Source organism: Leucopleurus acutus (genome assembly GCF_964270905.1).
Source record: "Leucopleurus acutus genome assembly, chromosome: 11".
In the NCBI taxonomy this organism is placed as follows: domain Eukaryota; kingdom Metazoa; phylum Chordata; class Mammalia; order Artiodactyla; family Delphinidae; genus Leucopleurus; species Leucopleurus acutus.
Window position 1 is genome coordinate 40,254,540 of NC_139152.1, and position 27,631 is coordinate 40,282,170.

At 54.9% G+C, this 27,631-nt stretch overlaps 2 protein-coding genes across 2 annotated transcripts; one reads left to right on the forward strand and one right to left on the reverse strand.

Moving 5' to 3' along the window:
- Positions 1 to 5,988: 5,988 nt before the first annotated feature.
- WNT10B (Wnt family member 10B) lies at positions 5,989 to 20,346 on the reverse strand (the record flags this gene model as incomplete). The annotated part of the gene is made up of 5 exons (XM_082850962.1): positions 20,219 to 20,346; positions 9,586 to 9,705; positions 9,201 to 9,463; positions 7,045 to 7,418; positions 5,989 to 6,447 (listed from the first exon to the last, which is right to left on the reverse strand). Exons 2-5 carry the CDS (start codon positions 9,657 to 9,659, stop codon positions 5,989 to 5,991), a joined length of 1,170 nt encoding a protein of 389 aa, XP_082707088.1. The 5' UTR covers positions 9,660 to 9,705; positions 20,219 to 20,346.
- WNT1 (Wnt family member 1) lies at positions 18,489 to 21,501 on the forward strand (the record flags this gene model as incomplete). Its single annotated transcript, XM_082850963.1, has 4 exons — positions 18,489 to 18,592; positions 19,321 to 19,574; positions 20,262 to 20,527; positions 21,013 to 21,501. 4 exons carry the CDS (start codon positions 18,489 to 18,491, stop codon positions 21,499 to 21,501), a joined length of 1,113 nt encoding a protein of 370 aa, XP_082707089.1.
- Between the last annotated feature and the right edge of the window lie 6,130 nt (positions 21,502 to 27,631).

Consider the following 27,631-nt stretch of genomic DNA (forward strand, 5'->3'; position numbering starts at 1 on the left):
TAGTTGTGGCGCACGGGCTTAGTTGTTCCGCGGCATGTGGGATCTTCCCGCGCCAGGGCTTGAACCCGTGTCCCCTGCATTGGCAGGCGGATTCTTAACCGTTGCACCACCAGGGAAGTCCTCAGCTTCATTTCTTAATCAGGGCTACGTGCACCCCCCTGAGAGCCCTCACTGCACCAGCGTTTCTACTCACTACTAAGACTAGGTTGCTTGGGGGTGAGAATCAAGAGATCCTTTCCATAGGGAAGAGGGAGAGTGATGAATTTAAGAGACTGAAGGAAACAGCTGGACACTAGGCAAGTTAGGAAGTTGGAACTTGAAAGACAAACGGTTGAAGACCAGTATTCAGAGGTATGGTTTGAGGATGTATACCTAGATGAGTATGAATTTTAGGATTACAAGGAAAGTGAGGGATTTTGCACCCGTGTTTCTCTATTCCTGCCAACCCCCACTTTCCTCACACTCATTTCTGCAGCTGGTCTAGACATGCAAATCTGCCTTGGAACAGTCACAGCTGTGATACAAGAAGGGTGCTAGTAATGCTAAGAATGGAAAAAGGTTCTTGAAGTGCCCTTTCTCCTCATTTACAGCAGTACAGATCCTCCTCAGCTTACAATGGGTTACATCCCAATAAACCCATCGTAAGTCAAAACATCTTAAGTCAAAAATGCGTTTGCACCTAACCTACCGAACATAATAGCTTAGCCTAGCCTGCCTTAAACATGTTCAGAACACTTACATTAGCCTACAGTTGGGCAAAATAATCTAACACAAAGCCTATTTTATAATAAAGTGTTGAATATCTTATGTAATCTATTGAATACTATACTGTGCTTAAAGTGGAAAACAGAATGCTTGTATGGGCACAGAATGGTTCTAAGTGTATCAGTTGTTTACCCTTGTGATGGCGTGGCTGACTGGGAGCTGCAACTAGCTGCCACTGCCTAGCATCACAACAGGACATCATACCAAATAGCCTGGGAAAAGATCAAAATTCAAAGTTAATTTACAGTTTCTACTCGAGGCAGATCACTTTTGCACCATCATAAAGTAAAAAAATCGTAAGTCCAACCATTGTAAGTTGGGACCATCTGTACAAGGGAACACATGGCTCTTCCCTAAAGCTTGAGCCAAAATTGTTGCTTTTTAAATTTGTTTTTGTTTTTGTTTTTGTTTTTACCTTGTTTCTTGTCTCCTTCCAAGAAGAACTAGACTGGTAGATAGCTACATTCTGTCTACCCCGTATCCCTATCAATCCTTGGTGTATGAATTCACCAGTCCCTTCCTCTTATTCCAGTTTGGGGTTTTTTTGTTTTAAAGTCTTTATTGACTTTGTTACAATATTGCTTTATTGACTTTGTTACAATATTGTCTTGTATTGACTCTGTTACAATATTGCTTTGTTACAACATTGTTTTTTGTTTTGGTTTTTTGGCTGGAGGCATGTGGGATCCTAGCTCCCCAACCAGGGATGGAACCCACACCCCCTGCATTGGAAGACAAAGTCTTAACCACTGGACCACCAGGGATACCCCCCAGTTTGTTTTCTCTCTTATTTTAACCTGAAGAATAACACAACTCTGGAATGTGAAGTCAAGAGGCCCTTAATTTAAGATGGTGAAGGATGAGTGATAATCTACATGAGGAAAGAATCCAAAAAAGAATGCATGTATGTATATGTATAACTGAATCACTTTGCTGTACACCTGAAACTAATACAACATTGTAAATCAACTATACTCCAATAAAATTAAGATATTATTTAAAAACAGAAAAAGGATGGTGAAGGATGATTGAAAACAAACTTATGGTTACCAAAGGGGAAATATCTGGGGCGGGGGAGAGGGGAAGGAGGGATAAATCAGGAGCTTGGGATTAACATACAGACAATACTATATATTTTTTTAATAAATTTATTTATTTTTGGCTGCGTTGGGTCTTCGTTGCTGCAAGCGGGCTGTCTATAGTTGTGGCGAGCGGGGGCTACTCTTCGTTGTGGTGCACGTGCTTCTCATTGTGGTGGCTTCTCTTGTTGCAGAGCACAAGCTCTAGGCGCGCGGGCTTCAGTAGTTGTGGCACACGGGCTCGGTAGTTGTGGCTCGCAGGCTCTAGAGCGCAGGCTCAGTAGTTGTGGCGCATGGGCTTAGCTGCTCTGCGGCACGTGGGATCTTTCTGGACCAGGGATCGAACCTGTGTCCCCCGCCTTGGCAGGCGGATTCTTAACAACTGCACCACCAGGGAAGTCCCCACACTACTATATGTAAGATAGGTAACCAACAAGGACTTAATGTACAGCACAGGGAACTCTACTCAATATTCTGTGATAACCTATATGAGAAAAGAATCTGAAAAAGAATGAACATATGTATACGTATAACTGAATCACTTTGCTGTACACTTGAAACTAACACAACAGTGTAAATCAACTGTACTCCAATAAAAGAAAAGAAAAGGTGGTGAAGGGTGAGATGGATAACAAGGATCATGTTTATAACAAAGAGAGTTGTATCCATCCTGGGCTATTGCCATTAAGGGCCTTTGACCTCCTAAGCTGTCTGTTCTAAATGGCAGAAGACTCCTCTAGTGTTATTACAGACTCCTAGAGTGGGCCCTGTGATACCTCCACATGATTACTCTTTTCTTTTCCTAGAATTTTCTAGGCACACCCCACCAGGTTATGCCCACACACTGATCACCAAAATTATGCTTTGCATCTGCCCTTGCTAGTGCCTCAACCATACCAACATGCCTTGTGGGACTCTGACAGGAGGTGACACCTGTCAATGTTCCTGCCGAAGTCTTCAGATCCTCTCAAGGTTGGGCCCAGGTGTGACAGAAGGATGGAAATGGTGACAGTCTAGTATGCTTAGCAGCAAGTACCATGATATTTGAGTCAGAACTGTTGAATGGAACTGGAGAATCTCCCAGCCCTTCTATCCTTCACCGTCTGGAGTCTGGAGAGGAAAGTGTCTGTTGCAGCATTACTGGGCACTTCCCATGGAGCAAAGAGGAGCACAGACAGGAGGGGTGCTGCTCAGCTGGCAATAAGCCAGCCAGTGCCACTCCCCAGCTCCCCAGCCACTTGAAAAGCTAAGGGAAGAAGAGCTCTGTCCAGAGCTGAAGGAGGCCAAGAGGCCTGACTTACAGTTCATCAGTCTTTCTCCCTCCCTCTGGCTGCCATTGGCGCTAACTAAAGCTGAAATTTTAGCCACCCGCTCTGTGGGCTGCACACTCCCCCTCCCGTCACTGACCCCAGGCCTGGGCCTGAGCCCAGAGCGTGTGCCGGGAGCAGGGGTGGGGAGGGGGGTGTTGGCCTTGCTGACAAAATCTATTTGGAATTTCTCAAGGTTGTGGTTTGGGGCTTAAGTTTGCCACAGAGTGTGTCTGACGAAAGAAGAGAGAATGCTAGAAAGAGAAAGGGAGCCAAAGAGAGCACAGAGGAAGGAAATAGGGGGAAAACTGAAATACTCCTGCTGTGATTTCATTGGACCTTCTCCTCCCTCTTCCTGAGTGTGAGAAATTCCCATTCTGGATATTCCTTATCATTATTCTCTCTCATATCCTGTGTGTATTCTAGCTGCATCCCTCTCTCCCCAACTATCCCATATATACGTTAGGCTCAGTCAGTGCCTAAAGCCTACCTCCATCAAATTTCCAAATCAAGAATTCTCAGTGCACAAGCAGAAATTCAGGACATAAAGTTTTGCCATAAACTACTGCCCTAAACCAACACCCCTTGCGGTTCTTGCTACCCTGATGCTACCGTCACTTCACCTGATTTTGAGGGTAATTTGGGAAGCAGATATAGCTATTGCCTAGAGGAGCGAAAAGGACTATTTCTACATCCCCTAGCCAAGGAGATGACCTGATAGAGTCAGCATCTTGCAACTCCATAAATATTCAGTTATTTGTAAAGTTCTAAATTTGTGATGCAGATTCCTTTTCTGAATTGAAAATAATTGTTTCTTTTCTTTTCTTTTTTAAATAAATTTATTTATTGTATATATATATATATTTTTTTTAATTTTTGGCTGCGTTGGGTCTTCGTTGCTGTGCACGGGCTTTCTCTAGTTGCGGCGGTGAGCGTTGGGTCTTCGTTGTGGTGTGCGGGCTTCTCATCGTGGTGGCTTCTCTTGTTGCGGAGCGGAGCACAGGCTCTAGGCGCACAGGCTTCAGTAGTTGTGGCACACAGGCTCAGTAGTTGTGGCTCGCGGGCTCTATAGCGCAGGCTTAGTAGCTGTGGTGCACGGGCTTAGTTGCTCCGCGGCACGTGGGATCTTCCCGGACCAGGGATCGAACCCGTATCCCCTGCATTGGCAGGCGGATTCTCAGCCACTGCGCCACCAGGTAAGCCCTAATTGTTTATTTTCAATGATACTGGGCTAGGAATAGAAAGAAATCAGGATTGAAATAAAAGAAATTCTGTTTTCTCTAGTTATGGTTATCTCCTAAAAGATAAAGGCATTGTTTTATTGAGATTAAATGCAGAAGAGCTCTGAATAAGGAAAGACAAACTACATAGGCAAATAATTCAGTGGGAGAGCATGCTGGTTTTTCTGGTTTCCAAAGTAAAAAACTCCAATTTTGAGCGTAGGAATCCTTTATATATGTTTCCCATTAGTCTTGCATCTATCTCCAAGTTCTTTGATTTGGAGCCAGAGAGAAAAGAACCTGCCCTTTTGGGTCCAGGTTCAATGTCAGGACATCTTCAGGACTTGAAAACCCCAGAAAGGAGGTGATCTCATGGTGTGTAGGGTAGGGATCTAAACAAACCACAGCCAGAGGACCAAATCTGGTCCCGCAGTCCATTTCTGTGAATTAAGTTTTATTGGACATAGCCATGCCCATTTGCTTATGTATGGTCTGTGGCTGCTTTTGAGTAATTATGACAGAGTTGAATAGTTTCGACAAAGTCCGAAAGCCTAATGTATCTACCATCAAGCCCTTTACAGGGGAAAAGAAAAAAAAGCCAACCCCTGTTTTAGGGCAGTGACCAAGGCAAAATTTGGAGTTGAGGCACAGAGAACGTAAATAGGGCCTATGTTTACATCTCTAGTCCCTCACACCTAGAAGTCCCCCCGCCCCGCCCAGGTTTTTCCACACTAAAAGTCCCCAGGTCACCTGAAGACCATCTGAAATCCTTTGTGGAACCAGGCATGATATACAAAAAGTCACTGAGTGTGGGAGGGTAGGAGAAATCACCCGGCAAAGAATCCAGGACTGGGATCCCAAGTGTGGGTAGAAATATCACCATCTGTATTCACTGGTCCAGTAACTTAATTTATTTTTGTTACAAACAAGAACCAAGAACAAGTCTCGGTACAATAAATTATCCATTCCCACCCCCACTGCTGAAGAAAGAAGAAGAGGCTCAGAGAATCTTAGGTAAAATTCTTCCTTTGGAGGGTTCCCTTTAACATCTGAACTGGGGAGACAGCTTCCCTAAGGGCCTCGACAGACAACTTTCAGGGGTTTTGAGTGCCCTGTGCTCTGTCCCTTCCCTAAGAAAATCCTCTCTACAACCATCTCCCATTACTCGCTAAGAGGGGGCCCAGGCTGCAGTAAAAGAGTTTGGGAACAAGCAAACAGGAGTGAGTGGTCTCCTGGATACAGGTCTTATGGGATGCCTAGGGCTATCCCTCAAGAGAAAAGAGTGGTCAAACTACAGGGGCTCCCCAGCCAAAAGGAGTGTGAATGAGAGTTAAAGGGACCCCAGGTTGGGTAGAGGGGGGCAATACAGTTCATCTCATCTTAGTCCATTCGGATGTTCCAAGAGCAGAAGAGGGTGACAGCTCCCCCTCAAGGCCCTCCTACTGTGGGGGAGAAGGCCACACATCACAGACTCCACCTGACCCCTACCACCCCCAAAGCTGTTTCTAGGTAGATACTTTGAGCTTCCAGGGGCCAAGATTGACCCTGGACAGAAATCAGAGCAAAAGGCTGCAAGGGTGCCCCTCCCCTTCCCCAGCCCCTCAGTGAGGCTGACCCTCACTTACACACGTTGACCCATTCTGTGACCTTGCACTCATCGCATAGCACGTAGCAGCACCAGTGGAAGCGGCAATGACAGCGCTCAACTCGTGTCTGCCGGAGCACGTTGTGGCCGCGGCCACAGCACAGGCTGCCACAGCCATCCAGCAGGCGGCTGGTCTTGTTGCAGGCCCGGCCCCGCGTGCCTGGGGAGCCCATGGTGGGGTCTCGCTCGCAGAAGTCAGGAGACTTCTCAAAGTAGACCAGTTCTCCTGAGAGGCGACGGGGACGAAGGCGGGGTTGGAAGGCTCCAGAGTTGCGGTTGTGAGTATCAATGAAGATGGCCCGGCCCAGCCGCTCCCTCAAGGCCGCCCCTACCACCCGGAACTCTGGGGCTGACCTCCAGCACGTCTTGAACTGGCAGCTGCCTGATGTGCCATGACACTTGCATTTCCGCTTCAGGTTTTCAGTTACCACCTAGAGCATCAGCAGGGAAGAGGTGAAAGGGGAGGGCAGCAAATGGACAGAGCACAAAGGCACAGGAGAGGGGAGGGAACAGAGGGCACAGACGGACAAATAGAGGCAAGAATGACAAGGGAATATCAGAAGAGAAAGGGCACTTCGAGGCTGGCTAATAGCCCATCTCCCTCATGTTATGGTTGCAGAACTGAAGCCGGAGCAGAGTGTAATTTGCCCATCTTCAATAACTAGCTGGCAACGGGACTCAGCTCCAGTTGTCCTGACTCCCAGTCCAGTGCTCTTTCCAGAGTGAGCACTGCTAAACCAGGGAGTCTCGCACCCCTAAATTCTGTAGGGAAGACAGCTATAATAATAGCTACCATGTAATGAGCACCTGTCAAGGACTAGGCACTATTCTGGGTGCTCTATGTGCTAGCTCAGTCTTAATGACACTGTAAGGTAGGTATCATGAGACTCTTTTTACAGATGCAAAACTGAGGCCACCCAGCTGGTGAGTGACAGTCACCCACCACATCCTCTTACTATGCTGTGCCTCCCAAGATCCAGCCGGGCCTCGAAAGCTCGGGAGACGGAGGGCAAGTTGCACACACATACCTGACGCCCCACCCTGTTGTTGTGGATTCGCATTCGTGCCTGGATGTCCCGGGGAGCTTCCCTGGAATCCAAGAAATCCCGAGAGAACTTCTCTCCAAAGTCCATGTCATGGTTACAGCCACCCCATTCCCATGTGTCCTGGGGGCCAGGGCTGGGGCCTGAGCCAGGGCCCGGGCTGGGCAGGGAGTGGGGAAAACTCTTGCCCCGGGACAGTGCCTGCAGCTGCAGCAGTTTGGCCCTCAGCCGATCCTGCTCGCCACTGCCCTTCCAGCCGCAGCTGCAGCTCACCAGCTTGCCCAGGCTGCAGGCCGTGGCTACCGCATGCATGACCCCAGCAGCCAGCATGGAGAAGGAAAAAGCGCTCTCTCGGAAACCTGGGGATGAAAAGGTTATGATGGTAGGGGTAAGTCTGACAGGCAGCTGAGAGTAAGGAGGCCAACGGAAATAAACAGCCACACTCCAATTCCAGAAACTCCTGACTCCTGGTCCTGCCTTTTACCAGCTGAGTAATTTGGGAGCAAGTCACACGGGAAGTAAGGGAACCGAGAGCACAGAGCCTCAGTTTCCTCATCTTTAAAGGGAGAGGATGGTTTGAGATCATCCCTGAGGCCCATTCTTGCTCTGTAAGTCTGGGATTTTCAGGTATGGATGAAAGAGCTAGCCTAAAGGGAAAGACCCCTGGGGTTGAGAGATGACTAAGAGAGAGTCCCTGAGGTCTTTGAAGATGTGTTCACTCAGTTCTACATCTGAAAGCCTTAGAAATTCCCCAGCCCTGCAGGTGGGGTGGAAGCAGAGTCCTTTGGTTTTGTGTGTGTGTGTGTGTGTGTGTGTGTGTGTGTGTGTGTGTGTGTGTGTGTAATTCAAGGTTATTTTAATCAGTCTTTTAACCAACCTACCCTCCACCACTCCAACATCCCCAAAGTACGGGAGCTGTGGAGCTGTCCTTCCTCTTTCCAGCTTCTAGTTTTATATTTGCCCATTAAGACTAGCCTTTATGTTTATCCTAACCTGCTATTACTCTATAAAACACAGGGAGAGGGAGAGAGGTGTGGGTGATTCTCCCTAAGGCCCTCTTAAAATATTGGCTTCTTTGTTATGTTTTGGGGGTCACAGAGGCTCAGGATGACAAGCCTTTCCCAGGCTTAGATAGACATGCTTCTCATTTAGGCATCAAAGCCTTCGCCTACACCAGGCCCTGTGGAAATGGAGGGGGTCCCTCACTTCCTTCTAGGCAGGGGCTCTCTGGAGCCCTGAGTGGATGAGAGACAGCCCCTCTCTAGGGGCCAGGCCTCTCCCACCCCGGGACGCAGGGCTCCTGGCCCAGCCTCCCGATCCTCCAGCCCCAGCCCTCCAGGGGGGAAGCTGTCTGCACAAGTCTTGGGAATTCCCCTGAAGATGGTAGCTGCCTATTAACCCTGTGGTCCCCAAAGTATTGCCCCCACCCTTGGGCTGAGCCTGAGATGGATGTTTACTCCTCTAGGGAGTAAACTCCGGCATGGCCTGGCAAGAGACAGGGCTGCCGCTCAGACCAGGGCCCCCAGACCAGGCCCCGCAGTGACCTGTTCTCCGCCCCTCTAGCCGCTCCTCACCTGCTCAGGTGAGAGCCACCTGGGGCCCTCACAGCACAGAGGAGGGGGATGCTCCCCGACTTCAAAGCCATCAGGGTCTTTGTTCCCACCTTCTGCTCCTGGGAACCCCAGTAATTAGGGGAGTAGGTTTAACCCTTAAACGGTTGGGGGCGTCACCCCACCCCCGCTGAGGCTCTGGGGACACCAGCCTGGGCTTGCCCCATGGAGAGGGAGGGACAGAAAACTGGGGGAGGGGAAGAAGGGGGGCATTTGAAGTTTCCAGGGCTGGGGGCATCTCTTGCTCACAGGGGCAGCCCAGATTAGCTGGGCGGAGGCAGGAAAGGGGCGGGGGCGCCTAGGGTAGGGGAGCAGGGACCCAGCTGCCTTGCCGGCAGTGCGCAGGTGGAAGTCAGAAGCACGGGGCCCCAGACGGGTGGCCAGACCCTACTCCGCGCGCGGCTCCGGGGGGAATTCCCGGAGAGGCCCCTCCCGGAGTCGTGAACTCGTCCCTTCCCGCCTCCGCTCGCCTCGGCCTGCCCCCCGCCCCCCAGCCCCGGCGGCGGCACAGACCCGCCCCGCCAGGCTCACCGCGCTTGAGGATGGCGCTGTGGTGCGGCAGGCGGCCGCCGCCCTCGAGCGCCGAGCAGTTCCAGCGCTGGTCACGCAGCTGGTGCTGACACTCGTGGACCGCGATGTGCAGGCCCTGAAGCGCGGACGCCGTCACGTCGGGGCTGCGCAGGCACAGGCCTAACTGCCGTTTGCTCAGGCCCGACAGCGTCAAGCATACGGTGTTGGCGGTCAGCGGCGGCTCGCCGGGCAGCTTCAGACCCAGAATCTCATTGCTTAGGGCCCTGGGAACCGAGAAGGCATCTGAGGGTCAGTGGTCCAGGCCTCGCGCCCCCTCTGACTCCTCCCGCCCCGCCTCTAGCCCAGGGCTTTCTCTCGTGGGCTGGGTGACAGGGGAACTGCTCACCGACTGCACAAAGCCAGGAACAGGAGACCCGCGAGGCCCGAGGGCGGAGGCCGCGGCCGCGGCTCCTCCCGCATGTCGAATCCCGGGCCCGAAGGCCCCGGTGGGCAGATCGATCAGGGCCTGCGGGACAGGGAGACTTAAGGATGGCTCCGGAATAGGGTGGCTCGCCTAGGCAACCAAAGGATGCTCAACTTCGGGCTCCTAACTCACCAGTGCCACCCCACCGACCGTTCTCACCCTCCTCAAACAAAACAATAAAGATCACGCCTTGATTCCCAGAGTACCTGGGCCCTGGAGGAAGAGTCCCCGCCTAGAAGCTGGGACTTACGCTAGTGCTCTGGAGCCGATCTAGCCAGACACAATGCCTGGCACACAGACACACTCACGTGCAAACAGAGGTATAGACTCACAAACAGCTCTCCACTACCTTGCCCACCGCTCCCTTTTCAAGGGCCCCAAGACTGGCTTCCCCTGCCCAACACAGCTTCACCCTCTCACTGGGCTGCTGGGCAGGACTGAGAGGGGGTTCCCCATCACCCCCAGATGGCAGGGCGGGAGTGGGGGGCTGTCGCCTCCAGGTGCCGTCTAAGGCCAGCAGCTTCTCTGAAAAGGGTGGAGAAATGGGCTCCCCATCCCACTCTGCCCGCTTCGGCCCCAGTAGGGAGCGAGGGGAGGCTCCAGGTGCGGCAAAGTCAGGGAGGGGACTTTGGTTCCCTCCTGAAAGGGTCCGTGGCGCAAGCTGAGACCTCTTCCTCATCTGCCACCTTTCCTAACTACATGTTCCCCTCCTCCTAGCATCGCCCCTCTGGTCCCCACCAGGTCCCCAGTCTCAGTCCCCACCCCTTTGCTCTCGTTCATTGCCCTCCAAATCTGGGGCCACTCCTTTATTTGCGGTGTCTTTATTTCTGGCGATATCCCTGGCTCTCTCCGCATCTCTGTGCCCCCGTGGGCGGATGCGTGTCTGTCTGTCTGACTGCCACTGTGCCCGTCTCGTCCCCGTGTGTGAGTCCCTGCCCTCCCTGCTCTCCCGGTCCCGATTACCTCCAGCTGCTCTCGTGCGGAGTCCGCCACTGGCGCGGTTGGGTAGCCTGGGCTCGGACTGTTCAAACCGTGGGGAGACTGCGTCGGGTTCTGCCCCCTCGGCAGAGCCGCATTCTTCCAGGGCAGGGCCACTCCTCTTCGCCGCTTCCCCAGCGCCGCCGCGGCCGCCGGGAGGAAGGGAGGGAGGAAGGGAGGGAGTGATCGAGAAAGCTAGCAGGCGGGCGAGCAAAGAACTGGAGGCTCTGGCTCTACTCGCGCCGAGCTCACCGGCGGCTCTGCCGCGGCTGACAGAGCTGCGGCCCCTCCCCGAGGCCGGGGCATCCCCACCCCACTCCTCGCACCCCCCGCCATGACCCGGGGAGCCCAGCCGCTCCCCCTCCTCCCAGCGCACACACACACCCTCTCCCCCGACGCCTGGGTTCAGGCTTGGCCCCGCTGAAGGGGGAGGTGGGCCAGAGTTCCGCTCACCTGCTCTGGGACCGCCCAGGCTGCAAGAAGGGTGCAGTGACCCAGTCTAGGGAGCCAGGACCCTGGTCCCAAGTGGTCATTTCTCTTTGCCTCAGTTTCCCACTGATAGCTGGATGGCTGCAAGGTGCCCTTGAGAAGATGAAGACGGAGCTGAGATCGAGCTTTTGTCGCTGGACAGTCTTGGGTAGAGCCCTCCGAGAGAGCACAGTGCAGGGCAATCGGAGCCGGCAGGAGCAGCTCCCTACTGGGTGGCTTGGCTTCCGCCCACCTCTGAGCCCTACGCCTGCCCCTTGGGAGGGGTCAGCTCTGGCCTCAGAGTTTGGCTTTAGCAGTGGCTCGGGTAACTCCAGAGATCTTCAGCCTGCCCCAATGCTTCCCCTTAGCTTACAGGCATCCTTGCCAGCAGAGGTCTCCTGCCCTTCCTAGGATCCCGGGTCTGCACTCCGCGTGGCCCATATTCCTGCTCCAGACTCTCAGACTTGCTTCACGTGGAAGGAGGAGGGCCTCGGGATCCCGAGCTGAGCCCGGCCCAAGGACAGCCAGGGAAAGAGCCTGATCCTGGGTTGCAGATACGGAGGCAAACCACCTTAGGGAGCCCCAGTGGCAGCGAAGGGGTTAGGCGCTGCTGCGCTCCTGCCTGACTCACCCTCCCAGCTCTAACCACTGTGGGCTATTTTTGCCAGAGAGGGGCCCCAGGCTTCCCAGCCGCCCCCCGCCCCTGCCAGACCGCAGCCCAAGGCACCGCTGGCCCCGCGCGCCCAAGACTGGCACGTTGACTCAGAGACAGGCCCCCCGGGGAAGCAGGGCCACGGGGCTGAAACCCACAGCCCCAGTCATCGCTTCCTTGGTACTGGCCATGCAGCTCTGCTGGGCAGCCAGCCTCCAGTCTGTGTGGCTGCAGGTCCTGCCCCGTGCTGCAGGGGGCGTTGCTGTCTAGGGGGCGAAGCTGTCTGAGGGAGATTAATGACTTTCATCTGTTGGGAAATGTATTGATCACCTTCCTGTGCCAGGCCCCAAGCAGGCTAGGGAGGTGAAAGCGCCATGGTCCTGACACTGGACAGCTGTGACCACGGAGGGTTGCTTGCTCCCCTCTGCTGTCCTACCTCGGGGGGAGAGGGGAGTACAGGAGAAGGAGCCCTAGAGCTCTCGCCCCTCCTTCCTGTTTAGGGGCCAAGAACCAAACCGTGCGTGGCTTTTGAGGCCGCCAGAATCTGCACCCCGACTCCGTAGCTTTTGTCCTCACACCTGGCTTCGGTGATCCTCACCAGTGTCCTTGTCCTTCTCCCTGGATGTCAGCCTGGAAGTTTACCTAGGGCCCTGGAAGGGGGGACGAGGTCTCCTATGCCCCTCTTCTCCCACAGGGGGACCTCTTGGACGCTCGTATTTCTCCATGTGTCTCCAGTTTCAGACTGTTCCTTCTTATTCTACCCTTGCTGGGCTGCCGTATAGCCAGGTGCCAAGGAAGGGCCAGGGTCAGAACTACTGCCACAGATTCCAACTTCTTAGTGACCCCAGGGCTCCCCAGGCTGGCCTATCCCAAGTTCAAGGACCCATACTCCTGTTCCCTCTCCCTGCAGAAGCCCAGCTCTGGGACATGAGGCCACAGGCAGGCAGACTGGGTGGCCTGAGCTGGCCCCCAGTGCCCTTGGCCCGACCGGCTGGCCTGAGCACTGACCCGCAGGCGGCTGGAGGGTGGTGTGGCAGGCGGGGCCTGGAGAGGGCTGCGGGTACACACCCATTGCCTAATACCCCAAGCACGCGGCCAGCTCCAGGAAAGGAGAGGGGCGGGAACCAGAGGGACCTTGACAAGGGTTGGGGCCATGACAGCAGGGGGAAATTGAGGGACTGTCATCGCTTCAGGGAGGGAAATGGGAGCAAACTGATCCCCCTTCCCCTCAATGGGAAGGGTAGGGGGCTGCCTTCCCATCATGGGGACGGACGCACCGAGAGCAATCTGAGAAGAACACTGGGGCCCTATAGGGCGGGGGTCAAAGAAAAGGGAGATTGGGGGATCGAGCAACTGAGGCGTCGGCTAAAGCTGAGTACAGTCTCGAAAGCCTCCTCCTCTTCCTCCCCCTCCTCCCCCCACCCCGTGTTTGCCTTGGCCCAGGGTCCCGGGTGACTCATCTATTGCTGAGCCGCTGATAGGGGCGGCCAGGCCCGGGGAACCCAAATTATAGGCCCTGGAGGGATGGATGCGCCCGCGGCGGCGGTGAGCTCAGCTGCGCTGCCCACCCTCCGCCTCTCACGCCTTCTGCTGCAGCACCGTAGGCCACCACCCGGAGGCACCAGAGGTTCCGCAGCCCGACCACGCTGGACTCCCGAGAACCCCCCCCCCCACACACACACACCCAACCTATCTGTGAGATTACCCTCGACAGAACTTTGCCCCCTTCTCTACCGGAGACTGATGCCTTCCCAGCCCAAGGAGACAGTGCCACCTGCTGGTGCTTCAAAGGAAGGTAGGCTCCTCTGCCAATAACTCTCAGCCCTGGCCCCCTGCTTCCTCCCCAGACCCCATCTAGGTAAAGCCTCTCTCCCCTCTGACATATCTCTCTCATTTCTATTTCAAGGGGGGCGGTGGCTTGCTCCTAATTTTCTACTTTAAGCCTTTAAAGTTATCCATGGTCAAAAGTGATACAAAGAAAAATAAAGCAGGGTAAAGGAGATAGGTAGTGGAATTAACATTTTATACAGGGGGAGGAAAAGGGAAGCAACAAATTCATGGAGATAGCTGAGGAAGGGCATTCCAGAAGACGGAAAAGCAGGTGCAAAGATCTTGGGACAGACACTTACTTGGTACGTTCAAGGAATTAGCAAGGAGGCCGGTGTGGCTGGAGGGAGGAACCCACAGGGGAGAGAGTGGTAGGCAATGAAGTTAGAGGAAAAGGAAGGAGCAAGGTCAGATTATATAGAGCCTTGTAGGCAAAAATAAAGATTTTGCCTTTTCCTTTGAGTGAGATAGGGAATAACTGGAAAATTCTGAGCAGAGAATGAAACGATCTTACTTTGTTTTAGAAAGAATGGCTCTGTGGAAAATAGACTATGGGGCCCAAGGACTGGGGCAGGGAGAGCTGTTAGGAGGTTATTGCAATAGTACAGGAGAGAGATATGATGGTGGCTCTGACCAGTGTTGTAGAAGTGGAATGGTAAGAATGGATCAAATTCTACATATATTTTGAATACAGAAGGGCAAGACGTTTTTCTTTTCTTTTTTTTTACTGATTTGACACAGATTATAAGAAAACAGATGAGTCAAGGATGGCTCTAAGATTCTTGTCCTGAGCGACTGAAAGGATGGAGTTGCGATTTACTGGGATGGGGATGACTGAAAAAAGAGCAGGTGCAAGGGAAGAACTGGGAGTTCAGTTTTGGACATTGTACATTTTGAGGTGTTTATTCAAGTGTTAGATATGCAAGTCCAGAGTTCAGGGCCAGAGATAAAAGTAGGGAGCATGAGACTGGATAGTTCACCAAAGGAGTGAGTGTAGACTGAGAAGAAGCTCCAGATTGAACTGGGGTGCAGTTCAATGAGTTATGTAGAAATTGGGTACAAAGGTGGAACCAGATAAAGAGACTGAGAAGGTGAGCAGCCAGGGAGGTAGGAACGGTGCTCCAGAAATCGAGAGAGAATATTTCAAGGAGGAAGTGTTCAACTTTGTCTGCTATTCCTAAAAAGTTTGTTAGGATGAGAACTGAGATTTGACTGTAGAGCAAAATGGAGGTCATGGATGATTTTTATAAGGAAATGTAGTGGGTTAGAAGGTGTGATTAGGGTGGTGGAAAGATAGAATAAAGAAAAGAAACTGGCATTGGTGATTAAAGCAACGCTTTTGAGTTCTGCAGTAAAAGACAGCAGAGAGGGGCTTCCCTGGTGGCGCAGTGGTTAAGAATCTGCCTGCCAATGCAGGGGACACAGGTTCCAGCCCTGGTCCGGGAAGATCTCACATGTCGTGGAGCAACGAAGCCCGTGCGCCACAGCTACTGAGCCCACGTGCCACAACTACTGAAGCCCGTGCTCCGCAGCAAGAGAAGCCACCGCAATGAGAAGCCCGCGCACCACAATGAGGAGTAACCCCCGCTCTCCACAACTAGAGAAAGCCCTTGCACGGCAATGAAGACCCAATGCAGCCAAAAATAAATTTATATATATATATATATATATATATATAAAGACAGCAGAGAAATGGGGCAACGTTGGGTGGTAATGTGAAGTCAAACAAAGTTCTGGGGTTTTTTAGATGGGAGACATTACAGCATATTTGTATGCTGATGGGTATGATCCAGTAGCTAGGTAAACCGATGACGCAGGAAAGAAGGAGAGGACGATTGATAGAGCGACGATTTGATCTAAATAGGAATTTGGGCCAGGTCATACAGAGTGTGACCAGACCTAGAGCCCTCCCACTCTTCCCCACTATTCCTGGTGGGTGGAATGGTGGAACAAAGGATACTGAATCCTTCTTTCCTCTCTTCCCACCTCTGCTTGTCACCAGTGGCCACAGACAGGACTGCCCTGTCTTCGAGCCCAGCTCCCTCCTCCATGAGGTTTTATCAACCCACCAAGCCAAAAGATGTGACCCAGGCCCCAGTGGGAAGAAACTCCTAAGGGACAAAGGACAAGCTGCCCATGGTACACTGTCTATTTACTTGAACCATCTGTGCTGGGTGGCCTCTGCAGAGGCCACTGGCTTTTAGACCCGTGGAAGATGCTGGGCCAGTACACCTTGTCCCTCAGGGTCAAATCCTTGGAGAGGACAAGCATGCTGGACTGGGCAAAGGGCCTGGAAAATACATTCCCCTCAAAAATAACCTCCATCAGGCTTCATTTGTGTTAATATGCATCTCTTTTAAAATGCAAGTGCCCCAGGAAGATTAATTAAACTTATCAAGCATTTATTTCTTAGAGTGATTTCCCTGCATTGGAGGGGACGCCTGATCATTTCTGGGACTTGGAACACTTTAGGATCAGGCCTGGGTATATTGCTCGGTCAAAAAGCATCCGAAAGGCAGAGGAGAGGGAAAAGAGAGGATCAAAAAGGGAGGCAATCAGCTCGGTGCTCTGTGACCGCCTAGAGTTGTGGGGTAGGGAGGGTGGGAGGGAGACGCAAGAGGGAGGAGATAAGGGTATATAGGTATATGTATAGCTGATTCACTTTGTTATAAAGCAGAAACTAACACAACACTGTAAAGCAATTATACTCCAATAAAGATGTTTAAAAAAAAAAAAGGGGAGCGACTTCCCTGGTGGTCCAGTGGTTAAGACTCCACGCTCCACATGCAGGGGCCCAGGTTCGATCCCTAGTCAGGGAACTAGATCCCACATGCTGCAACTAAGACCCGGTACAGCCAAACAAATAAATAATTTTTTTTTTTTTTAAAAGGAGAGGCAGGAAGATCCTAAAGACCATTTTTCTTTATCTGCCAATTTCAGGAAGAGCTCCCAGCCTGCTATTGCTGCACAGTCACAAGCAGCCAGTAAGGTGGAAAGAGCATGGGCTTTGAGTCAAAACAGTCTGGGTTTTAACCTGGCTCTACCGTTTATTCCCTCGTTAGCTGTGTGGCCCTTGGATAACTTCCCAATGTAGTTTTTCCTCGGTAAAATGGAGAGACAGGAGAGACCTAAAGGAGGAGATCCTCCGTCTTCCAGGGGCCACCTGTGTGTGGTGGTGGGGCATGAGAACCAGGCTGGCAGTGCCTCCTATGCCCCATATAGGGAACAGCTCCACTTCTTCGATAGGAGGCAGAGGTGGCCTTGAGGCTGAGATGGAGTCCTAGGAGGAGGGACTCCCAGGACTCGTAGAGATGGTCGCAGGTGCTCTAGGTATCCTGGCACGGTGAGAGTGAAGAGAGCCAGAGTTTGGGGGGGGAGAAGACAGAAACCTGGCAGAAAAATTCAGAAAGAAGCAGAAACTTGGAGACACAAGTTCCCTCTTCTGGGTTCAGTTTAGCCAGCAGCCCTTCTCTTCCCAGCCCCTCCATGTACACCCCTGACATCTGCTCCACTGCCCTTCCTTTCTGAGCCTAGTCCTTAGAGACACAGCCACTCATCCATCTTGATACCACCTTGGTTACAGGCGTAGTCCCCCTCCCCCAGTGACATGCACAGGCTGACACATGCCACAGGGTGACACACTATAGGATGACATGAGGTACGCCGGGTGAGAGTGACACACCTATGCATATTTAATCTCCCACTCAACCGCCCACCTCCGCACACAGTTCCAGACACTCTTTGTTCCTCAGCCAACCTTCTGGGTCTCTCCTGACGTAGCTGCCACCTCCTTCCCGACACCTAGGAGATGATGCACTGCCCCAGGTGGTGACAAGACGACTAGATGACCCTTTCTGACCTGAGCTAAGTTCCAAGATTCCCGGGAAAGGCTCCTCACATCCCTCTTCTGAATATGGATTTTCTGTGCACAAGGACACCCGTGAGTGTGCGCTCTCAGAACACACTCACACATATTCTCACCCGGAGTCTCATTTGCACTGTCCCACTTTAGCGCGCACACACGCAGCCACTTGTGCACTCCTTCCAGCCCACCTCACAAGCACAGACTGCCGCTGCCTCAGGCCCCTCTCCATGGTGGGGCTCTGTGTGGTCAGCGCATCCCCCAACCCACCCCTGGGATTTCCCTGACCACAGCCCCAGCCCCACCCCAGTCTCCCCCCTTTTCCTTCCCTGTCCAGCCGTCGGGGGTTCCTGGGAGGGGAGGTATCTCCCCAGAGTCGCTGCCCAGAACCACAGCTTTCCTTCTTCCACTCAGGATGGGGGAGAGAGGAGACGCCGGCGGGGACCGGGGTGACGTCGAGGGGACAGCCCCACAGCAGGCAGCGAAGCGGTTGAGCTCCCGGCAGTTTGTCCCCGCAGCACACTGGTCGCCGCGCCCCCTGGCGGACGCTGGTCCCCGACGGGCTCCGGACGCGGAGAGGAGTGAGGCGGGCGCGCGTGGGAGGGCGTCCCAAGGGGAGGGGTCGGCGGCCAGTGCAGGTCCGGAGGCGGGAGCCACCGGGTAGGGGGCGGGGGTGAGCCCCGACGGCCAGCCCGTCAGCTCTCGGCTCAGACGGGCGGGAGCCACGGCCCCGCTCGCTGCCCATTGTCTGCGCCCCTGACCGGTGTGCCCTGGTGCCACAGTGCGGCCCGGCGGGGCAGCCTCCTATCGTCACTTCAGCCAGCGCCACAACTATAAGAGGCGGTGCCGCCCGCCGTGGCTGCCTCAGCCCACCAGCTGGGACCGCGAGCCATGCAGCCCGTCGCCCGCCCCCGGGGCTGTTAGAGCCAGACTGCGGACTCTCGCCACAGCAGCCACTGCCGCGTCCAGTCCCACCGCCGCGGGCAGCAGCCAAAGCCGCCCCAACTGCAGCACAGAGCGGGCCAGGCCGGGCAGGCCATGGGGCACTGGGCGCTGCTGCCTGGCTGGGTTTCCGCTACGCTGTTGCTGGCGCTGGCCGCTCTGCCTGCAGCCCTGGCCGCCAACAGCAGTGGCCGATGGTGGTAAGTGAGCTGGTGCGGGGTCGCCACTTGTCTCGGGGCACAGAGCCAGGGGCCAGCCCCATCCAGCTCCCACGCTCTGGGATCCGTCCGCAGACAGGCTCTCTCCAGCGCTCTGACTTCCCTTTGAGACACCGAGGGGCGCTCTGGGGCGGAGCTGCTCCAGAGGATCCAGCTCTGCTTAAGTGGGGTGAATGGTCTGCCCGGTGGCCCACGATACTCCAGCCAGGGAGCCCACTCCCATCTAGCACCGCCCTTCTTCCAAGAGCCCCAAACCGAGCCTCACGGCGGTAGTCACACCACAGGTTTCCCAGCCTCGGGAGAGAAAGGGCAGGCGTGCACTCAGAAAGAAGCCAAGTAGAGGGTGGAACTCCCAAGCATTTCACGCCTTGGGTGGGCATGGATGGCAGGCCAGGGTTTGCTCACCAGGCTGCCCGGAAGCAGGCTCTGAGAACCAAGGTGAATATCTAGTCTCCGGTTCTCCGTGCCTCTGCTGTCCAGCTCCGGGCGCAGGGCCCCCGAGCAGCCCTAAGATCCCTGGGAACACAAAACTCTGGACGCCAAGTCCTTTCAAACTAGTGAGCCTGGGAGCGCGGAACTGTTACCTTGCTATTGATCCCGCCGCTCTCGCCAGCAAATAGCTCCAGGAAGAGGACAGGGTGGGCATGACCTTTCTGGTTAGGGTGCAGGTCCCCTTCCAGAGCTTGAGCTCCTATCATGCGTCTCACCAGGGGCATCGTGAACGTAGCCTCCTCCACGAACCTGCTGACCGACTCCAAGAGCCTGCAACTGGTACTCGAGCCCAGTCTGCAGCTGCTGAGCCGCAAACAGCGGCGGCTGATCCGCCAGAACCCGGGGATCCTGCACAGTGTGAGCGGGGGGCTGCAGAGCGCTGTGCGGGAGTGCAAGTGGCAGTTCCGGAACCGCCGCTGGAACTGTCCCACAGCTTCGGGGCCCCACCTCTTCGGCAAGATCGTCAACCGAGGTGGGTACCCAGGAAGGTGACGCTTCCTGGACCAGGGGAACGCACGGTCACCCCCAGGGCAGGGGCGGGCAAGTGCAGGGAAGGTGTCCGGGGCACCTGCAGGGTCACACGATCCACCCGCCAAGAGCTTCATGCCAGCACTAGCTCTGGGCCAGACTCGTTCTACCAGGGGCTTTCAAGCCGTGCACCTCGGGCACGAAGCTAACTTTTCTGAGCCACTGCCCCAGAGAAAGGGAGTTCCGAGTCGTGGACGCTGGCTGGCCACTGCTGTCCCTCAGCCCCTCTCAAAGCTGGTTTCTGCGGGCGTCTCTTACCTCCAGCCCAGCAAGTCTTGCATCGCTGATGAGGGCCGGGCCGAAAGTTTGGGCTGCGGAGAGGTCTTGGCGGTGCAGAATTCCTCCACTCCCCTCTTTCCGGCGTTTCTCTCTGGGGCTGCCCCACTTCCACCGAGAAGCCAGAATGCTCCCTGAGTCTCAGTAACGTGTGATTACAAGCGTGGCCGTGGTTGCGTGCCCACGCACTTGCTTTCTCCGTGAGACCAGCTTCCCAACACAGCCTGTCGCCGGGCTTTCAGGAATCTAAGGAAGGATTTGGGGCGTGGGACTCAAGGGTCCCAAGCCCTCCACTGAAGGTGCCTGCTGCACCCCCGCGTGCCCCCTAGCTGATCCCCGCTCCCTTCCCCAACAGGCTGTCGGGAAACAGCATTTATCTTCGCCATCACCTCGGCCGGGGTCACCCATTCGGTGGCGCGCTCCTGCTCGGAGGGCTCCATCGAGTCCTGCACGTGCGACTACCGGCGGCGCGGTCCTGGGGGCCCCGATTGGCACTGGGGAGGCTGCAGCGACAACATCGACTTCGGCCGCCTCTTTGGCCGGGAGTTTGTGGACTCCGGGGAGAAGGGGCGGGACCTGCGCTTCCTCATGAACCTTCACAACAACGAGGCGGGCCGCACGGTGAGCGGGCTTGAGGGTCACCGCACCCGAAACGGAATGGCAGGGTTCTCGGAGTCCCTCGCAGAGGCTAACCTCGAACTTGGGAAGTAACGGTCGGTGATAAGGTCATGGGGTAGGGTAAGGAGGCAGGCGAGGGCGTCCGGAGAGCGCGGAGGCTTGGAAGGAAGCCAGAGAATGAAAGAGACAGTGGCTGACAACTGAGAGGTTAGAAGTCATGTAACCCATAGACTGTATTGCCTACCGCCCCTCCACTGTACAGGTTCAAAAAACCAGGTTGAGAGGCAGAGACAGATTCGCCGGGTGGAGCAGAGTTGGGCTTAGTGTCCAAATCTCTGCGGGACATTTCGCGCCTCCCTTCCTCTGTGCGCGGCTAGACCTGGGCCTTTGCTGAGGTTCCGGCGACGTCCGGGAGGGGGCGGTATCTGGGAAGGTGGCCCTGACTCTGACAGTGCCCTGGAACACCCTTTCTTCTCCGTTTCCCCCAGACCGTGTTCTCCGAGATGCGCCAGGAGTGCAAGTGCCACGGGATGTCCGGCTCGTGCACGGTGCGCACGTGCTGGATGCGGCTGCCCACGCTGCGCGCCGTGGGCGACGTGCTGCGGGACCGCTTCGACGGCGCCTCGCGCGTCCTGTACGGCAATCGCGGCAACAACCGCGCCTCGCGGGCGGAACTGCTGCGCCTCGAGCCCGAGGACCCCGCTCACAAGCCTCCCTCCCCCCACGATCTCGTCTACTTCGAGAAATCGCCCAACTTCTGCACATACAGCGGACGCCTGGGTACAGCGGGCACGGCAGGGCGCGCCTGCAACAGCTCGTCGCCCGCGCTGGACGGCTGCGAGCTGCTCTGCTGTGGCCGGGGCCACCGCACGCGCACGCAGCGCGTCACCGAGCGCTGCAACTGCACCTTCCACTGGTGCTGCCACGTCAGCTGCCGCAACTGCACGCACACTCGCGTACTGCACGAGTGCCTGTGAGGCGCTGCGCGGACTCATCCCTAGGAGCGTTCTCGTCAAGCCCACCCCCAAACAGATTCGCTGGCACCTAAGACCCCGATCCTCGCCCACCCAGCCCCTTCAGCCACACTCCGCGACTCCTACGTATCCGATCATTTCTCCCACCTGCTCCTACCTGGGGACTCCTGAAACAACTTGCCTGGGGCGGCATGAACCCTCTTGCCATCCTGACTGACCTGCCCCGGACCTACCTCCCTCCACCTCCGCGGGAGACCCCTTGTTGCACTGCCCCCTGCTTGGCCAGGAGGTGGGAGAAGGATTCGTCCCCTCCTCCATCAGCGTCAGCTCCTGACGTGTAGCTCTGTCTCCTCCACCGCGCCAGCAACCTGCCTGCCTCTCTCCCTCTCCTTTATCCTCCGTTTTTTCCAGGTCCCCACATGCCCTTCCCATTCTCCTGCCAAGGATGCAGACCCTGAATGCACACCTGAGCATCAGGGCCTTTGTCCTCCCCACCTACAGCTGAAGCGGGAGGTTCCAGGGTGAAAGGGCAGCTGTGGTGATGTGGAACATGAGGTTGGGGGACCCCGCAGAAATATCCCCATTCTTCCAGCCTCTGTCGTGGAGCCATTGAACAGCTGCCAGCCATGCCTCCCTCAGCCCCCTCCTACCCCCTTCCTGTCCTGCCTCCTCATCAGTGTGTAAATAATTTGCACTGAAACGTGGATAAAAAGCCACAAGTTTGGTTGTTGTAAATAAAACTATTTATTGTGCTGGGTTCCAGCCTGGTTTGCAGAGACCACCTCCACCCAACCCAATCCTCTCCATTCTTCTCTCCTTTTGCCCTCCAGCCTTTTGTGACCCCTCTTTTCCTCTCCCCAATTTCTCAAAGATGCCTTTGCATACCGGAATCAGTATTTCCTTCCACTGTAGCTATTAGTGGCTCCTCGCCCCCACCCATGTAGTATCTTCCTCTGCAGAATAAAATCTCTATTTTTATCAATGACTTGGTGGCTTTTCCTTGAATCCAGAACACACTATTGCTTACCTCCTTTAAACAAATAAGATACATTGATGGGAAACTGGTTTCCTGACCCTGAAAGAGGACTCTGAGATCCTGTCCCTTGGATGACCCTAATGAGGCCACTGGGGATCCAGATCTCCAGAAGAACCCGGTCAGGAGTCAAAAGATGCTGCAGGGTCCTTCTTCCTCTTTGAACACCAACCGGCTCTGTGATATTAGGCAAGTCCATAACTCCCTCAGTTTCTTCCCTTGTGGAGAGGGGATGAAACAAACAAACTTGGAGCCTGCTTTTCCTATGTAGATGAGCTGTTGTGAAAATCGCTCTAACTGAGTGATGGCTATGATGGTGTTCTGAAAAGAAACCAAAGAAGAAAGAGAAACCCCAAACAGAAGGGGTGCTGCTGCTCCTGGTGTAGAGCTTTCGGTCCCCAAAGCCTATCTGGGCCAGCTGTGGTCAGGGTGTTGGGCAATGGGGAAGCCACTCCCCTTCCCAAGACAAGGAAATGCCACATTAGGATGCCAGCTTCCAAACCTTGGGCTATGTAGGATCCAGGTAACAGGTGATAGGCTCTATTCCTGGACCCAAAAGCTCAGAGAAGATGATGGGGGAGAAGAAAGGAGCAGGAGGGTTAGAACTCAAGTAGAGGCTAGTCTTAAACCAGTGTAACCGAAAGGAAACCCAGGTGTGGTCCATAACCAAACCATGAAGCTAGCCATCTCCATAAAGAGCCCAAATGAGGATTGTTACTAACAACACCAAGATGATACTTCTGTGTGCATTTCACCAGATTGGAGGGGAGTACTAATCCTGCCCACAGCCCGAAACCTACCTCTAACTCGAATCCGCTCCCTTTCCCTAGATCTAGGCCCACCCTTAGGCTTAACCTTACTTCAGACAAACACCAACTGCTTCCTAAGCTCTAATGCCTGTCCTTATCCTAACACGTCCCCCTAGGGGAGGACCCAAAGAGCAGGGGGGAGCTATGAAGCACCGCACCCCCAAGGGCAACAACTGATCCCAGCCTACTAGAGAATTTCTCCCTCTCCCCGGGACTCTTGCTGTTGTTGCTGCCTCCCACCTCTCCCTGGGTGTGTGAACTCTGACCCCTGTTGGTCTTTGGGATATGTGTGGGGGTAGGGAAGTGGAGCCAGGAGCTGCTCAACCCTGCAATGACATCCCTTTTCCTTTCTCTCCATCCAGCAAGCTAGCATCAGCTCAGCTCTGATGGGCAGTTGAGGGGGAGGAATAGAAATCTTATTGATCCTGGGTAGAAGTCCCCTGACAGGCCTTGGTTTCCAGTAAAGAACCCCCTGCAAAGAATGTCCAGTTTATAATCCAACGAGTTATTAGATCCCCCAGATCCCGAAGCACGAAGTTAATGGGCTGCCAGAGGCAGGAGGGGCGCTTGGGACCCTGCTAGACAATACCCAGATTCGGGGAGGAGCAGCAGGGTGGGGAGGCGAAGGGTTCGCGGCTGTACCCAGCCACTCTTGCCTAATTTCTAACTGTGAAAACTAGAATCAGTATCTGCTTTCAGGCCTGGAAGCTGGGAGGCTCTGAGCTGAGCTGACACATAGGAGCTGGAAGAAGAGCAAGGGAAAAAGTGAATCCTGTTCTGGTCCCAACTAGACTTTCAAAAATTCCGTTCCTTTCTCAGCCTCAGTGGCTTTGTCTATTCAACGGGGATGGTTAATGGCACTTAGTCTTCTTCAGGAAGGTGATAAAGTTGAGATGAGATCATGTACGTGAAACCTCGTGTCATTTGAACACTTGCTGACACCTGTTCTGTGCCAGGCGTATATGCCAAATGCTGGGGATACGGTGATATATGAGCCATAGAGCCTGCCTGGAGAAGCTTACAGTCTGGCCAGGGAATCAAGCACGTCAAAAGATGTTGTCACGATAATGGGGGCAGCGCAGTGAGGGCTCAGCGAAGTGTAAAGCCCTCTACACATGCGTGAAGTTTAAGGACAGACTCCCGTACTCGAGTCCTCAGCGTGGAGGCCCTTCGCTTCCAGGCACTGGGACTTCAAGGGAGGGGGTAGGGAAGTACAGAATGGGGCTGGGCCCTCAAGGGGGCGCGCAACGATAAAAAGGAAAAAAGCAAGCAAAAGGGCTGTAGGGTCTGCAAAGCACTACGTAGGAGCTAATTATTTATTATGATCATCTGTGCCGTCCTCACACCGGGCAGGTAAATCCTGGGGAGGAAACAGCTGTGCCTAGAGAGAGGCCTCACAAAGGTCTTAGGGCCCAGAGCGGGCTTGGGGGGGTCACCATAGGCTAGTGCTATCAGGAATGGGCCCGATGCCCCAGCTAGCCCTACCTACCCAGGCTATCCTCCTGCCCACCTCTGATCTTCCGGTGGTATCTGAGACTGGCAGGGACCCCGGACACAGGGTCGTCCTCAGTGAGTGAGGGAGGCACTTGTCCTGAAATATCCTGGGCGGGGGGAGGGCGGAAAAGCTGAGAGGACTGAGCCTGCACAGTCCCCGGAGGGTCAGCAAGCTGGTACCACACACACCCTGCCACACGCACCCTGGAAAAATCCTGTCAGTGGGGCTGCAAATACCCCAGGGTCTAGCGCCCACCCCCCAACCTCAGGCTGGCTCAGTCCTCCTCTCCAGGCCAGAGGGAGAAAAATAACAAAATGAGGAGAAAATAAGCTGTTTGGCTGTGGTGTGAGCAGGAATATCCATGCAGAGCTGCCCACCACTCACCCTTACTCACTCTTTCCACACCCAGCCAGGGCGCCCAGCATGAGACAGACCACCCCCCTGCCCCCTCCCCCGTCTGGGCTAAAAGCAGACGCTGGTGAGCGAGCAGCAGGTTATAAATATGCCCGGGGAACTGCCGCCAACTCGCTCCCTTGTCATCCCCTGGGAGGGTATAGGGTGGGGTAGCTCCTAGGGAGGAGCCAGGGCTGCCCTGTTCCCTGGGGCCCAGGAGGAAGTGGGGCTTCCAAGAGGCTACTGCTTTTTTTTTTTGCCCTTTTCAAAGGGAAGGAGCCACTGCCACTTCATTTTTCCTGGACATTTGCTCATCTGCTCAGAGGTGGGGTCCCCAGCCTCCTTGGGCCATGGCTGGAAGCTCTGAACGAAAGGGCCCAAGTCCATTCACTGTGTGTCACGGTGGAGACCAGCGCCACTGCTCCTCCTCACACCCGATACCAAAATTCATTCATTCACTCGACAGATATTAACAGAGGGCCTGCTGAATGCCCTGTGCACAAGCATGTCTGCACATACAAGCATATGCCCGTGTATGTACACGCACACAGCAGCCCCTGCTCCCACGCACTCACACCAGCTCCAGCCCCTCCTACAGACTTCTTGGCTTTAACCTGGCAGCCTCATCAGGAAGGGTAAAGCTTCAGGCTCCTGGTCCTGTCTCGGAGCAGGTTGGGCAGGGGGAAGGGGGGACATTGAGAAGAGGGCCCCTAAACATTCCTGCTTCTACTACCTCCCTGATAAATGAGAGGGTCCTTTCTCTCCTCCCTGTCCAATCATCCTACCAATGTAGGTGCCACACAAGGAAGAAAGAGCCACTCTGTAGGATGCTGGGGGGCACCTGCCCAGGCTGCCAGAGCCTGCTGCTTCCCAGCCACTTGCCAAGTAGGTAGCAGGCTGGGCAAGAGGGGGCAGTGCCATCCTGGAGAGCTCCCAGCTCTCCCCCCACCAGAGCCAAACCCCTCCCTTTTCTATCCTCCCTATTAATCCTCGGAAGTGAAGGGGCCGGCCCTGGCGGACCCTCAGCCCTATTGTGGCCCCTCGCCCTCCTCGGCTGGCGTCTAATTAACTCCTCCTGCCCCCGGTTTTGTGCGCCCCCCTTACCCCACCTTGTCGGCCCCGCCCCTCCGCTCGGCCGGCTCCCCCCCACGGACATTCCAGCCCGGCCGGGCTGGTGTGCCAGGGCAACCAAGGCCGGACCGAGGCCTAATCCCCCCGCCGCCTGGCCCGGCTCGGGGAGCCCCACTCACCTCCCCGCTCTCTGGGGGCTGCCCGGCTCTGCTGTGGCGGAGACACACAATCGGGACAAAGGCGCAGCCCCCAGGGGGCTAACTCAGCCTTCACGCCCAGGTTGTGCGGCATTTGGGGAGTTTAATGAATTGTCCATCACGCCTTTCAGGGCCCGCCCGTCAGCCTGGATTAATCTTTGGAGCCCTGGTGGGGTAGGAGACACTAAGCCTGTATTTATTACTCTCCCATTGTCACTAATTGAGGTAATTATCTGTGACTCTGGCCTGGCCAACAATGCGGCATTCACTCCCGGGACCTCGATGGGCCTGGCTCCCACTCTCAGCACCAACCCTCCCTCCTCTCCTCTCCCAAACCCGCCAAGGGCTGAGTGGAGCCCTGGAGCATGATGGGAAAGTGGACAATGCCCCATAATGCTTCACCTCCCCACCAGTATGGCGTTGCAGCCAGGGAGAGGCCTGGTGCCTCCAAAGCAGGCGAGAAAATAAGGCAGCCTGCCTGGGGACAGGTTTGGCCAGCAGAGCCCTCAAGCCACAGAGGGGCATGTCTTGAGGTCTTTGGTTTTCTGGACTCTCCGACGCCCCATCTCTGGGTTTCTGGCGCCAGGGTCTCCCAGGGCCCTTCTGTGGATCCACCTTCATGTCCCTGTAGCCTCCAGAGCTCTAGGGTATTAGGAGGCCCCATCCCATACCAGGTGTACTTTAGGGGGGTCCCAGGGCTGGCAGAATAGTGTGGGTATGATGGGGGAGGTGGGGAGAAAGAACAGGAAAGGGCTCGTGCGGGAGCTCAGGGGAAGAGGAAGAGGAGCCATCCCAGGAAGGAGCATCCAGGGCTCACGCTAATGTGGCCATGCACTAACCTTGGGGAGAAACTTGGATTTGAAGGGGTGAGCAGTGTCAAAGAGTAGATTTCACATGGAGATGGCCTCCCAGGTCAAGGGGATTGGCCGTGGGGAACAGGTGTGTGTGTGTGTCTGTGTGTGTGTAAAAGAGAGAGATAGAGAAAGATAGCAAAGGAAGATTTGGACAGGACTGGATGGTGAGCTCCTGGAGGGCAGAGACTGTGTCTTTGTCACTGTTGTTTTCCGAGAGCCTAACATTGTACCTGGCACATAGTAGATCCTGTCAGATGAATGGATGGGTGAGGCCTGTACTT